We start from the raw sequence: 15,716 nt of genomic DNA on the forward strand, positions 1-15,716 counted from the left end.
ATGTATACAACAGGTGCAGATTAAGCAATTATAATGCAGTTCTGGTAAGAGGGTCTTTATGGTCAGACAACAGAATATTAAAGCACTAACCCACTCCAGAAGATGTACATTTGTAAACATATAGAGCAAATGCTTGTACTTTAAAATGCATCAGATTTGTTCCACGACACCTAAGAACTCCATGAACAAAATTGACTCATATTTTAGTAATCTCAGTGTATAAAGTGAGTGTACATATGGAAACTTTTTTTTTGCATCCAGCAATTTGACACATCTATAAGTTAACCAATAATAGTCTTTAGAAAGGGATAAGAGTAATTTCTTTTTAATATGCCATTTTACAGAATTAAAACCTTTACCATGTCATTCCTGTTTATTTGGTAGGTATTTCTGGGTTCTGTCTGTTTCCATTTGATAAATCCAATATTTACCCTAGTTCTAACATGAAATGGCTAATGATAAGCAACAAAAAATGGCCAACCAGGCAACTGATTTTTGGGAAATGTCAACTTGTGTGGTGACTCTGAAATAAACCTGAACAAAAACTTGCTGGATGCAGAAAATAAAAACACAAAATCAAAAGTAAGAAAGGCAAAATAGAATAAAAATAAAAATAAACAAGCATAACATCAAGCTGATGGAGGTTGTACTGCACCTTCTTCCTGCTTTTGGCTAATTTCTGGGCCATCTGCTTAGCATGGAATAAACAGAGATAGGAGAATGGTTAGAGAAGAATTTGCAGAGACTCAAGTCAAGCAGGGATCTACACACTAATGTCCAGGATTTGTCTAGTAACTGGTCTAGGTTAGTCTCTGCTTGGATGTCTCTCTTTCGTTCTGGTTTAAAAAAAGTTTCATGTTTAACACAATAGGTTTAAAAAAGTAAACCTGCTCCAGAAGAGAGAGAGAAAGAATAAGGATTAGTTTTATTTAATTTTTAAAAAGACAGCTAAGCTAAAAACATAGGGCCAGATTCTGCTCTCATTTACATTTGTACAAATCACTAGTCGCTCTTTTTAAGTCATTGGAGTTACACAAGTGCAGAACTGGTGTAAGTAAGAGAAGAATCAGAGCCTTAATATTCAAACTCTCTCAGATCTTAAGGTCTTAGATTCAGGTTACTTAATTTTCCATGTACGTACAGACTTATAAAGGGAAAAAATGTCAAAAATGTTAAATGGTCCTAAAAAATTGAACAACCCATCCGCCCCAATGCATACACACCCACGTGCTTACTAACATTAGACTCAGGCATCTGGGGACCACGATTCCCCATGCCAATTGCACAAGAACATTTTCCATGCCACTCACATATACCCAAACATCTTCCCTGGGTAGGGGTGCATACTCTCCAGAAGATCTACCTGAAAATGGTGGGCTGTTGTGGAGCTTTTTACTGTATTAACATGTAAGTATTCAATATCAAAAGAGATTCTATAGGCTACTAATGAGACACAGTGATAATCATAATTCTTGTCACTCCATTAATCGAGAATTTATAAATCTTCTGCAAATAACTCCAGATGTACTAAAAAAAAAAAAAAAAATCCACGGACTCTGGTGACTTATCTTGTGGACTTGCTTATTGGACAAGTATGATGCTCACCTTGCTGGCAGACTTCCATTTTAGTTCCAGTAGTAACATGTAATTAACTTAATGTGTTTGCTGTGTGGTCTATTATGCCAGGCTTTATCTATAAATACATTACTAATAACTATTAGGACCCCAGAACAGGAACCGTGAAGCACAGATGCACTGAACATTTGTCTTTGGTGCTCACAAATTAACTCTGCAGGTTGTGCTTTAAACCAATCTGAAAGTAGCAGTTGATACTGAAATGTTGCTCTTTATTTACAAACAAAATCAAACATCTTAGCATCACCTGCAGTAACCCTTTACAGATTAAAACACATATTCAAGTCTGGTAAATGAAAACTACTGGTATTGGCAATGTGAACAGGCTCATGATAAAATCTTTACTTTAAAGTATTGTCACTGGCATTCAGAGAAAATAAAACTACTCTGAAATAGTAACGGCTGCATAAATAAAAAAACTTAAAATAATGCCTCAAGTTGGCATATTTTTTTAACTGTGTTCATAAGAACATAAGAACGGCCGAACTGGGTCAGACCAAAGGTCCATCTAGCCCAGTATCCTGTCTACCGACAGTGGCCAATGCCAGGTGCTCCAGAGGGAGTGGACCTAACAGGTAATGATCAAGTGATCTCTCTCCTGCCATCCATCTCTACCCTCTGACATACAGAGTCTAGGGACACCATTCCTTACCCATCGTGGCTAATAGCCATTAATGGACTTAACCTCCATGAATTTATCCAGTTCTCTTTTAAATGCTGTTATAGTCCTAGCCTTCACAACCTCCTCAGGTAAGGAGTTCCACAAGTTGACTGTGCGCTGTGTGAAGAACAACTTCCTTTTATTTGTTTTAAACCTGCTACCTATTAATTTTGTTTGGTGACCCCTAGTTCTTGTATTATGGGAATAAGTAAATAACTTTTCCTTATCCACTTTCTCCACATCACTCATAATTTTATATACCTCTATCATATCCCCCATTAGTCTCCTCTTTTCCAAGCTGAAAAGTCCTAGCCTCTTTAATCTCTCCTCATATGGGACCCTCTCCAAACCCCTAATCATTTTAGTTGCTCTTCTCTGAACCTTTTCTAGTGCCAGTATATCTTTTTTGAGATGAGGAGACCACATCTGTACGCAGGATTCGAGATGTGGGCGTACCATCGATTTATATAAGGGCAATAATATATTCTCAGTCTTATTCTCTATCCCCTTTTTAATGATTCCTAACATCCTGTTTGCTTTTTTGACTGCCTCTGCACACTGCGTGGACATCTTCAGAGAACGATCTACGATGACTCCAAGATCTTTTTCCTGATTCGTTGTAGCTAAATTAGCCCCCCATCATATTGTATGTATAGTTGGGGTTATTTTTTCCAATGTGCATTACTTTACATTTATCCACATTAAATTTCATTTGCCATTTTGTTGCCCAATCGCTTAGTTTTGTGAGATCTTTTTGAAGTTCTTCACAGTCTGCTTTGGTCTTAACTATCTTGAGCAGTTTAGTATCATCTGCAAACTTTGCCACCTCACTTTTTACCCCTTTCTCCAGATCATTTATGAATAAGTTGAATAGGATTGGTCCTAGGACTGACCCTTGGGGAACACCACTAGTTACCCCTCTCCATTCTGAGAATTTACCATTAATTCCTACCCTTTGTTCCCTGTCTTTTAACCAGTTCTCAATCCATGAAAGGACCTTCCCTTTTATCCCATGACAACTTAATTTACGTAAGAGCCTTTGGTGAGGGACCTTGTCAAAGGCTTTCTGGAAATCTAAGTACACTATGTCCACTGGATCCCCCTTGTCCACATGTTTGTTGACCCCTTCAAAGAACTCTAATAGATTAGTAAGACACGATTTCCCTTTAGAGAAACCATGTTGACTTTTGCCCAACAATTTATGTTCTTCCATGTGTCTGACAATTTTATTCTTTACTATTGTTTCAACTAATTTGCCTGATGTTAGCGTCTCTGCAGTCAAAATTTTTCAATACTGCAGGGTACTAGGTCTCACAAAAGAAGGAGTATGCCAGTCACAAAGGGAAATGAAAAAAAATCTGCTTGAGTCAGAACTAGGTAATGCAGATACGGTACATGAGAGGTGAGCCAGAGCAACCTCTTATGCACTTTGTGATTCTGTGCTTGACTTAATGGGAGCAGCACCAGGATCGCTGTCTTATTTTACCTTCTTGGAATACTATTTTCAAACATTTAACAAAACCCTAATGTAATGGCTTGGAACACACATTCATGTTTAAGAAATGATTAACACTCCAGAGAAGGTGAACATGAAAGGGGCTGGAATCTGTAGCTGTTAAACAAAGGAAAAAAGTCCATGAAAACATAACACCAATATGCCTTTTATGCAAGAAACAGTATCAGACAAGTTCAGTCATACTATACAAGTAATTCTAGCTACATTAGTCAAGCTGTTCTTTTCACACCACTATGAGTACAACAAAAATATAAGACAACCTTAGTCTAAACTTAATATTATTTAATAAATACACTGAAGAAAGACAAGTTCTAAGTATTTCATTTGATTGAGATGTATTTGGTCTATCTATGATTTGTTTACAATTAAAAAAATTCATTACAATTATTTTTAAGAGAAAGATACATTTTGCAGCTATATTGACTAACAATATCTGTACACATTTTAATAAACACTATATCTATATCAGATTGTAAATTCTTTGTGCCAGAGACTGCATCTTCCTATGTCTTATAAGCACACTGATGGCACTTAAATAATAATGGGTAGGCTTTTAAACTATCCTCAGATATGGATTGTGTCAATTCCTTTCCGTAATGGGGTCAACTGGTATTCAAAAAAGTGCAGGCCTCCTACACAGATCAAATCTGCTGGTGAAATCTAACAATTAATCACTGTTTTTTCTCCAGGCTGTGAGATTCATCCTCTTATTCCAGATGTTAACAACAATTACAATCTGCTTAGGTTGGGAGGATGGCTAGCTCTGGAGATTAGTAAAGGGACTAACAGAGCCTTTCAACTCTTAGGTCACTCAGTCAATTCTATCTCATTCTGGTAATGAATGAAAGTCTTGGCTAACAAAGGCCAAATCTTGAAAACCCCACCTGCCGTAGTTTTAGTTCTGTGACTAGCTCTCATTGACTACTAGTAAGTTTTTGCATAACTGGACCTTTAGATTCAGAGGTCAACAAAAATATTACTGGATGGTCCCACCTAGTTCAGTGGACAGCTGTCCGCATCACAAAAACCACCACCTTGCTGACACTACCTTTCAGCAAAGAATTAATAATAATTCTTAGCGTTTATATAACGCATCTTAGGCTCAAAGTGATGTGAAAACTAATGAACATAGTGAAATTCATACTTGTGCAGAGGGCCCACATAAAGTCTGGGTATCACTTAAGTTCCATTCAGGCTCTATATTGAGGGCTTACGTTGTGCGTAGGCTTGGTACATGAAGATGAATTTTCCCCACAGGGACTGAACTGACCTATCATCACTAGAAATGGTCCTCCCAGGACAGGGATGATAGGATAAGAAGGGGAGGCTTTCACTGTACCAGCTCACATTCCATCTACCTACTCAAGCATGTATGCTGTGCTCACCACTTGTATCAGAGCCCCTCATGTTGCCTTTGTACTATGAATAAATAGACTTCGTTCTCCAGAGTTGTCGCCCCAGTACCTTTCATTAATTCTAAATATACTTTTAAAATAATTTTTGTTTTAAAAATCTCCCCTAGTCAACCAGATGTTTAAATGGATGATTTCAATGTAATTCCTTTTCTTTATATCTAGAGAGAGCTTTTCTGGATTATTAAAGTGAAATATGGATCCATATTTCATTCTGTGTAATCATAAGATGATGGACTATTGATGGACAAGAGTAAATGGAAAAGTGCCTTTACATGTAAATAGCAATAACCTCACTAGGTCACCAATGTTAAGATGAATATCTTTAAAGCAATTCAATTGTATAACCCGGGTGAATTTAGAAGGGAAAAAGCCTGGGAAGAAATTATTTCTATATACAACAAGAAAGATACATGAGCAAAGCAAAAGCATGTCTGAGATCTGCAAAATCTATCTAAGGACAAGTTGAGAAAATGTGTGGTCAAAATCCACCTCTCTCTACTACAGGAAAACTTTATCAAGGATCATTAAACAAAAAAGAACATTTTCAGACCTGGGATCCTGAAGCGAAGCACTGACTTCAATGGGAGCTCCATGCGCTCAGCTCTTCGAAAAATCAGGTCGTTTATTTATGTTCCTAACTTCAGGCACTTGAGTTTTTTTTAAAAAGCCTATCAATTCACAACTTTTGTTACACTTTTTAACAGGAAAAGACATTAGGAGGTTCTGGATGTAGGTTAACTACAGGATGTTCACAATGCATTTGCTTTTCTACTTTAATCAAATCTTTAAAAAGCTGTTTTGTCTGTCTGGTATCGGTGTGTGCACATAACACTTTACTGCCCTAAACCAGTCAGTGCTATAAAAGGAATGAGGAGCAGGACACACACTAACAATAGTTTCTAAATGACACTTCAAAATTTTGGGCCAAATCCTTCCATGACCACAAAAGAAATGGGCAGCAGAGATTCAGGTGGGTCATCTATCACAGAGAAGCTACAAATGAGCCAGGATTTCATGGCAAGAGCCAGGGAAGATAAAATATTTCTAAGGAATCTCAGACCCAAACAACTTAGGGCTTTATGTAGTTAATAACACCACTTTAAATTTCACCTAGAAATAAAAAGGGAGCCAGAGTAGCCATAGAGGCACTGGTATAATATGTTCCCTGCAGGTCAGCCCTCTGTACAAGTAGCCAGTGGTTTCTGAAATTCACCTCATAGCTTGTGAAAGTTCCCATGGTCCCATGTTAAATTCTTAAGTGAGTCTTAAATGGAATGAGAGCCTTTATGTGGGCCTCGACACTCGAGTAAATGTCACCAAAGTGAGTAACTGTGTGCCTATTTACCTGCTGGGCATACAAATACCGGGCCTGGTGTTCACCATGGGTAAGCCAAATAGGTACCTCAGTACCAAGTGGGTTGTATGGGGTATTGGGCAGAATTTGGCCATAGTTAATACTGTATTTTAATTATGAATAAGAACACTAGGAAACAAATATTATATCTACGGGACTAGTTCTTTAAAAATGACAACCACTAATAAATGTAATATTTTAAAATTTCATAAATTAGATATAATACAGAACTTAAGAACTCGGGAATAAAAAACCATCCTGCGGAGAAGGAACTATGTTAATTTTGAAATTATACGATGAGATGTTGTTATAGAATAAGCATCGTTAAGCATAATTGCATGATGGGATATGCTATGGGACGAAGGCCAAAAAGAAGATATGCCACTGGCTGAACAGAGACACATAGGTTTGGACTCCTGAACAGAAGCTCCATCCAGACGTCTTGTTTGGAACTCTGGTTTTGAATTTGAAGGGTGGTCGTCTGGCTCCTGGGAAAGGGGGAGCAGGATCAGAGAGGAGGTTGGGGAGCTAGATTGTGGGTTTTGAAGAGATCTGCAAGGTCCTCAAAATACAGTTAAGAAAAGCAGCCAAGATTGTCCAGTATTTGTGGGCAAGTGTCCTGAGAGGAAGGTTAGAGGAGAAAAAGGACTGTACCAGCAACCCAGACACATCACGGTTGAACAAGGAGTGTGCCCAGAAAGGGGGAGGTCATGACACATCCATTTGTAAATTGCAGTAAAAATATAACGTTTCCCAGGGTAGGAAGGCATAAGAATGATGCTCTGAATGAGAGTTTCTGCTATGACAAAGTATTCTGAAAAATCAGACCCTAAGGCGTCTCAAATTGGGCACCCACAATTAGCGAATACTTATGACCTTAATCACTCTGTGCTTCACGTCCCCATCTGTAAAATGGCGATAATACCTCCCCCTTCATCTCACAGGGCTGTTTTGAAGACAGATTAAATAATGTTTGTGAAGCACTAAAATACTGTATGGATAAATGCCATAGAAAAATCCATGAGGAAATTAATTCTGTCTTCAGAGAAAGATTTGTATAGTGTACAGTAAATAAGGCCTAGGGCCATATACTGAACAACAAGGAAAAAACAAAATATTGAATAGCTGCTCATTAGTGTGTACCATTCAAACTGAACACTGAATGAGGCAGGGGTCCTGTGGAAAAAATAATACGTGATCATATAAATAAAGACTGAATCATAATGCATACACAAAAGGGGGGCAAATAAAGGTTGCACAGACAATCTTATTTCTGGCAATTCCTAACTTTTGAGTGCTTACTTTTGCAACCTTAATTATGTTCTTTTAACATAGTTTGTGTGTGTGTAATGTCCCAGGTTTATAAAAAAGCAAAACTGAAGGGAAAACAAAAAAGAAAAACAGAAATTCTACCGAGTCACCTGAAAGGTTGAACCATTTGATCCACACAGACCTCTGCCACTTTTGCTCATGGAGTAACAGATAATAGCAGCAAGTTGTCATCCTCTATGTAGACTAGCGCTAGAGGGGGATTAGACACACACTTTTTCAGCGGGTTTCACAGAGATTTGCTCACAGCAGAGGAACAGCAAGACTCAGGAAACGACAGTTACCTTTCTCTCGTAACTGGTGTTCTTCGAGATGTATCTCTCATATCCATTCCATTCTAGGTGTGTAAGCTTGCCACATGCACCCGGTGCCGGAAGTTTTTCCCTCAGTGGTATCCGTAGGGGGCTGGCTCTGGCGCCCTCTGGAGTGGCGCGCGTATGCCGCGTTATAAAGGGCGCTGCCAGTTTCCCCCACCCTCAGTTCCTTCTTGCCGGGAACTCTGACAGTGGGGAAGGAGGATGGGTTATGGAATGGACATGAGCAACACATCTCGAAGAACATCAGTTACGAGAAAAAGGTAACTAACTGTCTTTTCTTCTTCGAGTGCTTGCTCATGTCCATTCCATTCTAGGTGACTCCCAAGCAGTACCACCAGAGGCGGGTAGGAGTTCACGGACATGTAGACTGCAACACAGCCACAGCTAGAGGGGCCGCATTTTGAGCCTTGTGTGGCAGACCACGTAGGTGCATGCTGCCATGTAGCCTAGAAACCTGAGACAGACTCTGGCTGTGCTGATCGGGTGCACAAAGAGGTTGGCAATTAGCTTTGACGTGGAGTCAAACCTATCCTGCAGCAGAAACGCCCTGGCGTCAGTAGAGTCCAGCACTGCGCCGATGAACTCGATCCTCTGTACCGGGACTAACGTTGACTTTTGCTTATTTATCAACAGGCCCAGAACTCGGCATGAGTCCTGCAGCACTTAGACGCTGTGCTGGACTTGGGATCTGGAGCAGCCCTTGACGAGCCAGTCGTCGACGTACGAGTAGATCTGGATACCCCGACATCTGAGGTAAGCGGCCAGAACCGACATGCACTTGGTGAAGACCCTTGGTGCCATTTCAAGGCCAAAAGAGAGCACCGTAAACTGGTAGTGAGTGGTCCCCACCATGAAACGCAGAAAACGTCTGTGCCCTTGGAATATTGATATATGAAGATAGGTGTCCTTCAAATCGCGGGTGGCATACCAGTCTCCCAGATCCAGGGAAGGGATGATGGAGACCAGGGAAACCATGCGAAACTTCAACTTATTGACATATCTGTTGAGGTCTTGCAGGTCCAGAATGGAGCGGAGACCGCCTTTGGCCTTCAGAATGAGAAAATACTGGGAATAGAACCCCTTTCCCCCTTGATGCGCAGGGACTTTCTCCACAGCCCCGACTTGTAGAAGGGCCTGTACCACCTGTCTGAGCAGCTGCTCGTGAGCAGGATCCCTGAAGAGGGCCAGGGAAGGGGGGTGGGAGGGAGGGGCAGAAATAAACTGCAGGGTGTACCCCACTGCCATCATGCCGAGGGCCCATCGGTCCATAGTTATTGCAGCGCAAGCGGGAAGGAAAAAAGAAAGGTAATTGGCAAAACAAAGAGGGGGAGGAGCCAGTCTGAAGACTGGGATGTCGCCCTGGGGCGCACCCTCAAAATGCCCGCTTGTTCCCTCGAGGGAAGCAGGATGAACCCAACTGTCAGGCTGAGCCCACCTGGTGGCCCTGTCGGCACTTGTAGGCCTTGCGGCGCTTGTAGCCCTTGCCCTTCTTATGATAAAGCTCCGATCTCGCCTGACTGGCAGGTCTATGAGGTTGCTACAGCTTGAACCTCTTTCTAGCAGGTGCTGGCGTGTATAGGCCAAGGGACTGAAGGGTAGCCCTGGAGTCCTTTAGCCCATGTAATTTTGTGTCTGTTTGCTCTGCAAACAGGGCCAGGCTGTCAAAGGGGAGGTCCTGTAGTGAGAGCTGGGCTTCCGCGGCCAGCCCAGAAGACATCAGCCACGATGCCCACTTCATCGCCACCGTGGTGGCCATGGACCTCGTGGCCGAGTCTGCTGCATCTGAAATGGCCGGGAGGGAGGCCCTCGCCACGTTTTCCCCTCCTCGAGGATAGCCAGGAACTCCGTCTTGGACTCCTCGGGCAGCACGCCCGCAAACTTGGCGATAGACTCCCAAACATTAAAATCATATCTGCCAAGGAGGGCCTGGTCATTAGCCACTCTGAGCTGGAGTCTGGCAGATGAATAAACCTTCCTCCCAAACCAGTCAAGCCTCTTTCCATCCTTATTCTTGGGAGTAGGGCTGGGTTGACCCTGTCTCTCTCTCTCGTTGGCCGCAGATACCACAAGGGAATTTGGGGCAGGGCGAGTGTACAAATATTCAGATCCTGTAGCAGGGACATAGTACTTCCTCTCCGCCCACTTGGAAATGGGCGGGAGGGAGGAAAGGGTTTGCCAGAGGGCTTTCACCAGCTTTGCCACCCCCTCATGTACAGGAAGCACCACCCTGGATGGGGCTACCGCAGCCAGAATGTCGAACAGGCCATCAGAGGGTTCCGCTAACCTCCTCTGCCTGTAAGCCCAGGCTTGCTGCCACCCTCTTAAGCAGCTCCTGGAGTGCCTTAGCATCATCCTGAGACATCGACTGGGAAGTCGGGCGAAGACGATGAGGCAGGGGTCGTGGGAAGGGTGGGTGCAACCTCCACCTCTGGGTTAGCCGCCACCCCGGTAGTAAGCTCCTGGGCACTGTGCTCTGATCCCGCATCCGATGCAGGGGGAGGGGAGCAGACGGTTGCCGATCTCCTATCTGACACGCCTGACACCGAGTGCTGGATGAGGTCCTATGTGCCTGCGGAAACCCCTGTGGGTTCCAGAACTGCCATGGGGGAAGCCACTGACCTTGGGGCCAAGCACTGACTGGCAATACCGGAGGAGCTCCTCCGTGCTTGACTGAGAGCGACTGGCTCGAAGGGCCCGGTGCCTCTTCCTCTTCGTCTGAAGAGGGTGAGTGATGCCTCGGAGACCACCGCAGTGCTGATGAGGCTTCAGAGTCCTCCTCCTGCTGGCTTCCATGCCGCTCATTGCAGGAGGACCGGTACCGGATCTCCGAATCCTACCGATGGCTGCTCGGAGGCCGGCGGTGGAGCTCGGAGGATCGGCAACAGGTATCCAGCAACTGACGTCTAGAGCTCCTCAAGTAGTACCGAGAGTCCAGCGATCGGGAACGTGATGGCGACGAGCGACACCTAGACGAAGACGGTTGGTACTGTGGATCCCGCGATGTCCCCCTCGATGCCGGGGATCTTCTGCATCATGGCTCCATTGGAGACCTGTGCCCTGGGGAGCGATGTCTCCTGTTCGGAGACCGGCGCCGCTCCGGGGACTGGTGCGCCTTGGTCCCATGCCGGCAATGCAATCCCATGGGGGACCAGTACCGGGAATCCTGCAAGCTATGCCGGGATCTATGATTGGAGGGTCTCGCTGGGGATGTCCGTGCTAGTCTGGGCACCGGAGAGTCTCTGTCCCTCAGGGGTCTGTGCTCCTCCGCCCTGCGTGGAGCTAGGGAGTGCCCTTTGTCCTGGCACTTCTTAAGCCCCTTCGCCGGTACTGACGACTGGGACCGCTATCAGGAAGTCGGTGCTGAAGGTGCACTTTGCACCGATGACGACACACTCTGTGACTTCGGCGACTCGCAGACCGGCGCAAGGGCCGACTCCAAGAGGAGCACTCTCAACCTTGTGTCCCGCTCCTTTTTGGTTCTTGGCTTGAAACTCTTGCAGATTCGACACTTGTTGCTGATGTGGGCGGATGTCACCCAGACACTTCAAGCAGCTTTGATGCGGGTCGCTAATCAGCATGGGCTTCCGACAGCGCTCGCACGGCTTAAAGCCCGGGGAACCGGGCATGCCCCGGCCCTGGGCAAAAGTCCCAACGGGACTATCTAAGGCTACATCTACACTACAGGGGGGGGGGGTCGATTTAAGATACGCAAATTCAGCTACACGAATAGCGTAGCTGAATTCGACGTATCAGATCCGACTTACCCTGTTGTGAGGACGGCGGCAAAATCGACTGCCGCGGCTCCCAGTCGACGGCGCTTACTCCCACCTCCGCTGGTGGAGTAAGCGCGTCGATTCAGGGATCGATTGTCGCGTCCTGACGAGACGCGATAAGTCGATCCCCAAGAGATCGATTTCTACCCGCCGATTCAGGCGGGTAGTGTAGACCAGGCCTAAGTTAACTACTACTAACACTAAAACACAAAAGAACCACTTATTACAGTAAATAGCAACTATTTACATACTATGCAGAAGAAAACCACTGGGTAATGCAACGCTTGCTAAGGCAAGGAGCAGTTCCAGCACCGTCACTGGCGGTAAGAAGGAACTGAGGGGGGGCGCCCCTTATACCACGGCATGTGCGCGCCACTCCAGAGGCGCCAGAGCCGGTCCCCTACGTATACCACTGAGGGGAAAACTTCCGGCACCGGTGCATGTAGCAACTACGCACACACCTAGAATGGAATGGACATGAGCAAGCACTTGAAGAAGAATCTTGGGTTCCGTTCCAGAGGGAAATGCGCTCTAGGGCAGACACTCTTCAGCTCATTCCCTGTAGCTTGATCCCTTCTGTCCCATCCCCTTCAATCTGCACTTGTCCTGTATCAAACCCATTCCCTGGCTCTTTCTCCCACTCCCAATCTCCTTGTCTATCCAGTCCCAGTCTCCACTCCTCAGGCTTCTCCTGCCATCCCAGTCTCACTGTTCAGCCAGTCCGAGTCTTCCCCTCTGGGCTCATTGTCCGAGACCCATTCTCACTCCTGCTCTCAAGTCTCTCCCCCTCCCCACCTCCTTCAAATCTACTTGCCCAGTCAATCCCGGTTCCCGCCTCCCACTCCAACTCCTTGTTCCCAATCCCATTGCCTAGCCAGTCCCAGTTCCCGGCTCTTCATCTGATCTCTCTCTCTTCTTCCCTCCCTACTGTCTCCCCATCAACTCCCTCATCTCATCCAGTCTCAGTCTCCTCCCGACCTGCTCCAGCTCCTTCTCCCAGATTCAACCCTCCCTGGCTCTTTGTTCCAGTCTCCTTGTCCAGCCAGTCACAGTCTCCCTCTTAACCCTCAGCAATTAGTCTGACCTCAGTGTTCCCCCCACAGCTTCCCTCCCTAGCCGCAGCCTGCCCACCCGTACTCAATCCCCAACCCCAGTCCCCTTGCCCAACCAGTCTCAGTCTCCCCCCTCAACTCTGAGTCACATTTCTCTCTGTCTCAGTAGACTCCTAATCTACTCCTGTTTCTCCCGCCAGTCCAGCTTTTGTCCCCTCTGCATTTAAATGAGGTATTTCTCCTCCATGCTGCCTGGTTGCCAGCAGAGGATCTTTGAGAGCACAAGAGACACAGGCACGCTGCTCTTGGTTCCAGTTCTTAGCCCAATCCTGGCTTGGAGCAGCCATCACAGGGAAAATCTCAGTTAATCTATGTAGCCCTAGGCTGGGGCATGCTCCATTGCTCGTCAGCAATAGGAACTGTGAGAAGGTGAAGCATGCTCAATTAGGACAAAATCTTCTGAAATTGTAGCAGTTAAAATCAAAGTCTCTACTGAGCATGTGTGAACTGTGATTTTTCAAAGGCTTATAACTTGGTCCTATTTGGAAGGACTTTCATACAGATGGCAAAAGGCACTTACTTGACAGAAAGGCCACCGTTCTGCCAACTTTCAAGTCCCTACTTTAAAGCGTGACGAGGGACGCTAGAGCTTCTCAAATTGAAGTCACCAGAATTTTTTAACATGGCCACAACAACATATTTTCCCCTAGCTTCATTCTCAGAAATGATTGAACAGTTTTGGCTGAAGTTTTCCAGAAAAAATTTCAGCTTGAGGCAGAATTTCAGCTCGAGTAAATCCTGGCAAAATTAGAAGCAACTAAAAACAGAGTCTTATTATGGGACGCGTTGGGCAACCTTAATAAGAGGTGGCGCTACTTGCCCCATTTACAATGTTATCAAACACAGCCTGTATTGGGTGCTCATCATTTTGGATACCAGCGACCTGTGAACATTTTGATATTGAACTGATGAAAATATATTTTCTGATCAGATATTTGGTAACTGAATTATTGTAAGCAATAGGAAATACCATTATGCAGCAGTGGGAAAAAGTGTCTCTCAAAACTACAGCTTCCTTTTAGAAAAGTATTTCGGAAACAAAGCACAGCACAATACACATACACACACCCAGTGCTGACAATGTAGACTAGTACTAGGAGAGTCCTGCACTTTCAGAACTACCTTCCTTAGAATGAGACAGTCAACTGTCCATCTCAGGTGGCCAAGTGGAAATTAAAGAATTTATAGCATCTTCAGTTTAAAATTAGAGAATAAGCCTGGTGACCTGGCCAATATTTATTCTTTCACCATAGGTCCAAGGTTTAATGTCCGACGTTACATGAACTATTTCTTACAGCATTCTGGCTGCTGTGATTGCCTACCTGTGAAGTGGTCAGAAAACGGGTGTGACTGTTAAAGTAGTATAACTTTCACTGAATGCCAAATTAAAGTGTGGGCAAAAGAAGTATCATCTTACATCTATGATATAACTTACACCACCATTTAGATCACCATAAGCTTTGATGACTAGAATCTGAAAGGCACATTAAGCCAAATTATCCAGTGCATCCTCCTTCCCGCTCAAGTCCCAAAATCAGACTAAACAGATGAGATGAATCTCTTTCAGAAGAAAGGATAAACTGGCACCTAACCTTTGAGACAATCTATAACAATAAGGGAGGAATACCTGGGTAAGCACACAACACCCATATCTGCAGTTTGAAAACACCAATCACATGAACAGCAAGATACATTCCTCACCTTGATTCTGCTGACAGCTTCCTGAGCCTGCATCATTCGCACATTCTTGGAGGGAGTTTTGTCAGAAAGGAGTTGAGTGGAGCCAAGGTAATTGGCAGCAAAAATAATTCCATCAATTAAGTCTTCAGGATCACAGGGTCCAGGAACTATAACACAGAAAACAAATTGCTGAACAAAATTATGTTATATTATGGAGAGAAACAGCACTTGCACTACTTAGCCTGCATCTGATGGCTAAAAATGCTGCTCTAAGCTATTTAGAGTTAGCATGATAGCAGGACAACCAACATTTTCAATCAAGGCAAACAAAAACACTGAGCAAAGTGCTTTCAACATCTCTACAATAGAAATCGCAATTGCTAATCCAACCTGCCTCCCACAATAATTTGCTCCATGAGACAAGGATAACTAGAACAGAACAATGTATTTTCATTCCTACAAAAAATACAAAGTGTTTTCATTTCTCTCTCTCTCTCCACTTCCAATATCCTTATGTCTTGGACTAAGATAATCATATCATTTAGCTAGAGTCTAAAATAAAAAGAACAGGGACATAAACTCAATATTAACCACCAGCACCTCTCTTTTTCAAGCACTGACCATAATTGGAATGATGAGCAGTGGAATCTCCTCAAAGTATTTTACAGGTATGATTTTTTCCCCCCAGAGTGGAGTTAAAAACTGTCACATCACATTGAAGAGTATATAGTTTTATGCCAGACCTACTCATAAAAGTCATACAGGAGGGACTGATCTCTTTAGGAGGGATAATTTTGATTTAGACTAAGAAACTCTCCTTGCTATAGGCTCTGATGCTAGATGTGCAAAGTAAGGGATTTATACTTGGGCTAAGATATACCATTGACTTGGTCCTGCAAATTGCAGAGAAATCTCAACTCCCAT

The 15,716-nt window shown here is 44.1% G+C and overlaps 1 protein-coding gene across 1 annotated transcript in view; it reads right to left on the reverse strand.

The window, feature by feature from the left end:
- Positions 1–15,716, reverse strand: part of APBA1 (amyloid beta precursor protein binding family A member 1) — a 49,852-nt gene that overhangs the window by 13,618 nt on the left and 20,518 nt on the right. Inside the window, exons 4-5 of the mRNA XM_065406527.1 lie at positions 14,814–14,959; positions 656–688 (exon numbers count right to left, since the gene is read on the reverse strand). Of these exons, the coding sequence (XP_065262599.1) occupies positions 656–688; positions 14,814–14,959 (179 nt within the window). The remainder of the gene's footprint in view (positions 1–655; positions 689–14,813; positions 14,960–15,716) is intronic.

The sequence above is a fragment of the Emys orbicularis genome, chromosome 6 (genome assembly GCF_028017835.1).
Source record: "Emys orbicularis isolate rEmyOrb1 chromosome 6, rEmyOrb1.hap1, whole genome shotgun sequence".
Lineage (NCBI taxonomy): Eukaryota > Metazoa > Chordata > Testudines > Emydidae > Emys > Emys orbicularis.